Source organism: Trypanosoma cruzi, genomic scaffold (assembly GCF_000209065.1).
Source record: "Trypanosoma cruzi strain CL Brener 1047053517111 genomic scaffold, whole genome shotgun sequence".
NCBI classification, from domain to species: Eukaryota; Euglenozoa; class Kinetoplastea; order Trypanosomatida; family Trypanosomatidae; genus Trypanosoma; species Trypanosoma cruzi.
Genome location: NW_001849515.1, coordinates 160,619 through 167,505, shown reverse-complemented (window position 1 = coordinate 167,505; position 6,887 = coordinate 160,619). Strand labels below are relative to the sequence as shown.

Sequence of the window (6,887 nt, the reverse complement as noted above, 5' to 3'; positions counted from 1 at the left end):
TGCTGCGTAGAGGCATAACAAACCTGGGTAACACATGTTACCTCAATGCCATTCTGCAGCTGCTTTTTAATATCCCGAGCGTGCGGTACGAGGTGTTCAGCGCCTGTGCGGAGGATCTCTCCGTTGAGGAACATCGCGTGTATGAGATTTGTGAAGACTCGGTTCAGAAACCAGATGATGCGGAGAGGGGAGAAGACGAGGGATCACAACCCATAAAGTATGCCTTACAGGCATCTGGCTTGGGAGAACTGTTTGCGGAGATGGCACTCACACGTGACGGTAATGGGGCCAACGCACAGCCGTTTGCTGCCTTTCTTTCTTTGGACACGAAGACACAGCAGGATGCGCAGGAGTTCTTTGCATTGCTGATCAGTTGGCTGCAGCACCACGGTGGGGAGGTTGTGGAGCGGACGTTTGAGGGGACGCTTCTTTATGACCGTCGGTGCAGCAACTGCCACCGCGTCTTTAAGAGGGCGGAGCCCTTTTTTTTTCTCTCACTTCCTGTGAAGGGTACCGTTGAGGAGGCACTGAGCACATTTCTGCAGCCGGAGGAGGTGGAAGGGTTTATGTGCGATGGCTGCAACCTCACGACCACGGCATCCTCCTGTCAGTACCTGCGAACACTTCCGGATGTTTTGGTGGTGCACCTCAATCGCTTCGCCTTTGACCTGCAGACACTGCAGCGGGAGAAGGTGACGACATCCGTGAGCTTCCCACTTGAGTGGGAGCTGACAGATTACATCAACCGCTGGCAGCAGCAGCAGCAACAACAGAGGAATGAAGAGAACGACTCCGCCACGGATGGTGCTGCTAATATCACGGACACTACTAATACTGCTGCTACCACCACGACGAATTGTAGTAAGGCATGCTACACACTCATGGGTGTTGTAAATCACATTGGCGAGACTGCCCTCTCTGGTCATTACACATTCCACGGCAAAGTTGACGAGGAGGCAGGGTGGTACCTCTTTGACGATGCAAAGGTGACGAAACTTCATCATCGTCTTCACGGCAATCGGGTCATCTCAAAGGAAGCGTACATGTTGGTGTACCAGTTACGCCCATGCGAGTCTACAACAGCGTTGCATGACGACATGATACGGGCTTCTGAGGATTTGAAGAACGAGAGGGGTAATTTTTTTCCGTTGCCTCCTCGTCTTTTAAAACACGTGCAGCAATTGAATCGTGAATTGGAAATACGGCGACAAGACTGGGAGTTGCGTCGGGCCGATTTTTTGTTTTTTCTGCAGCAATGGGGGGAAATTGCACTAAATCTCCTTGGAGGGAGGCTTCTATGCAACAGCGTCACGGTAGAAACGGCGGCAAGGGAGGAGGAGGAGGAGGAGGATGAGGGCGAGCGGAGTAGCACTGAGCTTGCGGACCTTTTTGCTGTTCCCTCAAGCTGGCTCCGGTTGTTTGGTCGCGGTTTCCTTCCATCGTATGTGGATGTGCGGCAGTACAATGAGTGCGAGAAGCGAAAGAAGCGGTTGCGAAGGAATGCCAGCAGTCGTACTGGTCTCGAGGACATGATGGGAGGCGATCCTCCCAATTCATCATCGCTGGTGGGAAATGAGACATGCGATAACGCACGCGGCGCAACATCCACAGAGCAGCTGGACGACGACGCCACCGCCACGCGAATAAATGAAGGAGGAGGGGGTGTGGATATGGCCAACGAAAATAATATACTGTTTGAAGGGACATCTTGGGCTTTGCTTTTGGACCTAATGGAGGGCCTGCGCTGTCCACACGGCAAGTTGGCTCCCTGGGCTCCGTATAAACTTGTTCCCTCTGCATTGTCAGCGCGATTGGCGTCGCTGCTGAACACAATGCCTACATTGCGCGGCACTTTTCCTGTTGCCGAGGAGATGTCTTCTTCCCACGTCGGCTGGCGAGTGCGTGATTACGCCTGTGCGGTTTGCACAAGGGCCATGGCAGCGGAGGTGCTACGGTTGAAGAAATCGTGGGACGAGGAGAGGGCAGCGTTGGCGTTGCTCAGTGGCGCCCGTGACGCACTGAAGAGTAAGTGCCATGGCAACCAAGCCGACACAATCAATCAAACTAATATTTACTGCGAAGAGATGAGAAGTGAAGGGGAGGCGGCGGCGGCGGCGGCGGCGGCGGCGGCGGGGCGGACGGTGTATGTAAGCAAAGCCTTGATAGAGTTTTGGGAGGAGTCTCTTGCGGCAAATGCGAAGCGGAAGGGTGTGGTGAACCGTCAGGGCTTCACGGGGCTTTTTGCCGCCCTTCGCATGGAGGAGGCAGCGGACAGAAACGAGAGTAACGACAATAATAATAATAATAATGATAATAATAAAAATAACAATTGGCATGATAATGTCTCCAGGCTTACTTTACCCGAATGTGGCAGACTTCTCTGCGATCATCGGCTTCTTGCGCCATCCGCGGCAGTTCAGGTGGTCCCTGCGGCTACTTGGCGTTATCTGCGAGAGCGAGTTGCGCAGCCGCTCTGCGCGGGCGAAAACACATTCGAGGTTTTGGACAAGTTTCTGCCGTACCTTCCCACGGAGAGTACTCTCCGGTGCCCCGACTGCATTCAAAACACCGTCAGCTTGACAGCGCAGCGCCATCATGCGAAGATGTCAAAGATCGCTGAGTCGAAACGGTTCCCCACCTTGGCATCTGCCGCTCAATTCCTTTCCATGCCACAGGCAGAGATGCGGAAACAACACCCGAATTCTTACGTGTGGAAGAGGAACCTCGAACGCCTTTACCGGGATCACTATCGTTCGTGGGAAAAGGAGCAGGCTGCCGTGGTTGCCGCCGCCGAGACGCAGATTGCCACGCTCACAAGAGAGGAGGAAGAGCGAAAAAAGGCGGAAGCAGCGTGGGAGTCCATGCGGGTGCGGCGAGGAGGGCAGAAGAAAAGGTTTAAACAAACCAATAGTTCCACTGAGACAAGAACCGCTCCACAAGTGACACCGTCAATGTCTGTTGCGACTCCACTGCAGCAGGCGGAGGAGGCACTCAAGAAGGCACGTGCCGCGACGTGTCCGGATTTGTGCTACACATACGGGTGCATTCCGATGTGGTGGGTGACACTTTGGCGGCGATGGTTCATGGATTTGGATGGCACCTTCTCGCTCCCGCCTTTTTTTGATTACGAGGCGTTGCTCTGTCCACATGGTGGGACGCTTGTTGCACCGCATCTTCTTAATCCGGCAGATCCGTTTTGGGAGGCAAAATCCGTTGCCCGGCATCTCGTGCGACTGTGGCACCAGAGATCTTCCGCCATTTCCATCGACGATGCCTGTGACGTGTACTCTCTGGACGATGACAACAAATTGCCGCCGTTCCCTCCACTGTTGCTGCTGCCGTTGACAGAGTTTATAGAAATAATTGAGACGTATGGAAAATCGGGAATGCTTTTACCTCCATCTCCTTCTTCAGGAGAGAAGAATACGGAACTTATCCGATGCAGGGTGAATTCAAGCAAAACGATTTTATTTGTGGAGCGAAACACGGACCGTGTCTTTGACCCGCCCACTTGCGAGGAATGTGTGGCATCGCTTCTCGAGGGAATTAGGGAATCGTCTCGTTACTTTTTGAACGGGTCGCTGAGACTACAGCTACGCTTTCGCCGCAGTAGGAAAAACTTTTACGAGTCCACGGATGTACTTCGAGAACTGCATCACACCACCACTCTGCGTGAGCTCAAACAGGCCATATCTCGTCTGGTGGCAGAGCATCACGGTTTTCTGTTGCCTCTGCAGGAGATGGAGCTTCTCCGTGGGCGTAAGCCACTGCGCCGTCATCGGAACCACACAATGGAGAAGAACGAATCCGAAGCGCAACCGTCTGGTTCCGGCAATGTTGCGTCCCCTTTAGTCATTGATACCAATGAAATGCCAACGTCTTTGCAGGGCGATGAGGATGCCGGTACTCTGTTTGACTACGGTCTATGCGACGGCGACGTACTGACAGTGAACGCCACGGAACGTGTGCTGGAGAAGATTGCGGGTGCAATGAAGGAGACTGAGGTGTGGGAGGAGGTCCCGGCGGAGCTGCTCCAACCGGTGCAAGAGAGCTCCACGGCATTTGGTGCGACCCGGCTCCACGGCGCCGTTGGTAAAAGTCGGCGTAGCGGCGCTGCCGAGGCAAAGGCGCAGGTCGCTTGTGGCGTCTGCACATTCATCAACGCACCAGGGAGGGTTCGGTGTGATATGTGTGAGACCCCCTTCAAGCAGTAGACTTCTGGATTTGAAGTCCACACGAGAAAAAGCAGAGGAAGAAAGAACGAAAAAAAACAAAAAAAAGGAAAAAAGAAGCATGTGGATAAGTTTTTGCTTTGTTTTTATTATTATTATTTTTTTTGGCGAGTATGTGCAGCAACCTCGGCGTTGTTGGTTTTTAAATTTCTTTTACGTTTTTTTTTTTTTTTTTTTTTTCTGACTGCCTTTTTCGTTAGGCACTTCATGGCGTCGTGGAAGACGCGGCTTCACCGTTTTTTTTTTTTTTTTTTTTTAAACTCGAACCGTCTTTTTATGTGGAGTGGCTTGCGGCGATTATCTCGAGTGTAGTGGCGTCTGGACTTGGGGGTAGTGAAGCAGGGAGAAGGGACACGCAAGTGACGTCCATGACGCGGGTGGAACTGCCCGTACTTGTTGACTGCCACGTCCACTTTCGCGAGCCCGGCCTGGAGCAGAAGGGTGACATGCGGAGTGAGTCCGAGGCGGCCTACGCGGGTGGAATCGGTGTGGTGTGCGACATGCCCAACACAAAACCACCAACGCAGACGATCACAGCGTTTGCTGAGAAGGTGCGTCGTGCCAAGGCGGTGGAGAAATTGTGCGACATTCGCTTATTTTTTGGTGCTACCGCCCACGAGCATCTGCAGGAATTGGAAACGCTGTGGACACAACCGCAACACGCGGCTCTCAAGGCCCGCTGTGCCGGACTGAAGCTTTATCTTGACAACTCCACCGGGAACCTCAAGAGCAGCGCGGATGTGACGGAGGCCGCCTTTGAACTTTGTGGCAAACTTGACATTCCGCTCGTGGCGCACTGCGAACACGCGACGCACAATGACGAAGCTTGTTCTGCGAACCCTTACACAGGGCCGGCGTCGCACTCATTGCGACGCCCGGTTCATTCAGAGTCTGCGTCCATCGCCTACGGTATTGAATTGGCCCGACGTCACGGCACACGCCTGCATGTCGCTCATCTTTCAACAGGTGAAGGTCTGGAGCTTGTCCGTCAGGCGCGGGCAGAGGGGCTGCATGTCACGACGGAGGTGACGCCGCATCATCTGTTTTTGACGACGGGGGATTATGGTTGCTGTGGGGCGCGGGTGAAGGTGAATCCTCCTGTGCGTCCCCCGGAGCATCATGAGCGGCTCTGGGAGGGTGTGCTGGACGGCACAGTGAACTGCATTGGTACTGACCACGCACCACACACGCTGGAAGAGAAAAGCGACGCGACGAACCCGCCAAGTGGAATGCCTTCTATTGAGGTGGTTGTTCCGTTGCTTCTCACAGTTTGTGCGGGGCGCTGGCCGCACCCAACAGCGGCAATGCCGAAGGCAATTGAGGCACGAAGACTGACAATTGGGGACATTGTGCGGCTCATGCACACTAACCCCAACCGTATCTTTGGCCTAGGGCTATCGGAGAAAAGCCAGCGTTTCTTTGACCTCTCCATGGAGTGGGTTGTGAAGGAGTCTCAATTGAAATCCAAGTGTGGCTGGTCGCCGTACGCGAACTGGCATCTTGTTGGTAAGGCTATTTAGGTGTTTTTATGGTATTGGTGTCGTTGCCCTCAGGGGTTGTAAACGAACGCGGGGTGGGTAAGTAGGAGACATGGAAGAGGGGGATGGTGAAGTAAGCTCCTTCTGGAGTGCTGCTGCCACGACGCCTAGCGGCTGTCATGCTGTGTAGTCTTCAGGTCTTTACGTGGCGTTGATGTTGTTTTATTAAATTTTTTTTTTTATAAATGGATTTCCCGTTGATGCTTACAAATGCGGCTGGAGTCCGAGGGCAAAGGAGCAACACGGCGTCCAGTTATCAGGCGTGGCAAAACGTGCCCGCAGGACAAAAAAAAAGAGGATTACTTTATTCTCATCAACACTGAATTTGAAGATAAGGCGAGAAAAAACAACAACAAAAAAAAAAAAAGAGAAAAGAGAAGGGGAGTTATGTCCATGGCTTTCTTTGACATGCTCAATGAGCGGGCAAAGTCGACGCTGCTCTGCATTGGGTTGGACTCCCGCGCAAAGACAGCAGCGGAAGCTGCAGAGGAGTGCATGCGTCTGATTGACGCTACAGCGGAATACGCCGCCGCATACAAACCAAACGCCGCTTTTTTTGAGTTTTTTGGTGGGGAGGGTTGGAAAGCACTGCAACAGGTGATTGCTCACGTTCCGGCCAACATTCCCGTTGTTCTGGATGCTAAGCGTGGCGACATTGCTGATACTGCAGAGGCTTACGCCAAGTCTGCCTTTGAGCATCTCAAAGCTCATGCAATTACGACGTCCCCGTACATGGGTGGCGACTCCCTCTCGCCGTTCCTGCAGTACACATCGAAGGGTGTGTTTGTCCTCTGCAAGACCTCCAATAAGGGCTCCAATGAAATTCAGTGCCTCCGCGTGAACGGCCGCCACCTGTACGAGTCGGTCGCAGAGCACGCAGAGACAGTGTGGAACTACAACAAGAACGTTGGTCTTGTTGTGGGCGCCACAGATCCGATTGCTCTCAGCCGCGTGCGAGTGCGTGCCCCGACGCTGTGGTTTCTTGTTCCTGGCATTGGTGCTCAGGGGCGGTGATCTCAAGGCAGCTCTGAACGCTGGCCTCCGTGCCGATGGCAGCGGTTTGTTGATCAACGTCTCACGTGCTGTGGCACGTGCGAAGGATCCCCGCGCGGGCGGC

At 53.6% G+C, this 6,887-nt stretch overlaps 2 protein-coding genes and 1 pseudogene across 2 annotated transcripts, besides 12 other annotated features; all 3 read left to right on the top strand.

Moving 5' to 3' along the window:
- Nucleotides 1-871: a sequence feature (heterozygous, Esmeraldo-like haplotype).
- Tc00.1047053506747.30 (ubiquitin hydrolase, putative) lies at nt 1-4,214 on the top strand (the record flags this gene model as incomplete). Its single annotated transcript, XM_799804.1, has 1 exon — nt 1-4,214. A coding segment is annotated over one exon (4,214 nt), but the record flags the coding sequence as incomplete, so codon positions are not given.
- Nucleotides 872-941: a sequence feature (areas merged during assembly that could not be assigned to a particular haplotype. This can correspond to areas where the two haplotypes were merged or to regions with more than two copies in the genome that were merged during assembly.).
- Nucleotides 942-6,887: a sequence feature (heterozygous, Esmeraldo-like haplotype).
- Nucleotides 1,331-1,356: a microsatellite.
- Nucleotides 2,102-2,138: a microsatellite.
- Nucleotides 2,292-2,330: a microsatellite.
- Nucleotides 4,239-4,291: a sequence feature (T-rich).
- Nucleotides 4,316-4,338: a sequence feature (AT_rich).
- Nucleotides 4,391-4,412: a microsatellite.
- Nucleotides 4,469-4,489: a microsatellite.
- On the top strand, nt 4,601-5,752 carry Tc00.1047053506747.20 (dihydroorotase, putative; the record flags this gene model as incomplete). Its single annotated transcript, XM_799803.1, has 1 exon — nt 4,601-5,752. The coding sequence occupies one exon, from the start codon at nt 4,601-4,603 to the stop codon at nt 5,750-5,752; it is 1,152 nt and encodes a 383-aa protein (XP_804896.1).
- Nucleotides 5,931-5,957: a sequence feature (AT_rich).
- Nucleotides 6,110-6,149: a sequence feature (T-rich).
- Nucleotides 6,158-6,887, top strand: Tc00.1047053506747.10 (annotated as a pseudogene; the record flags this gene model as incomplete).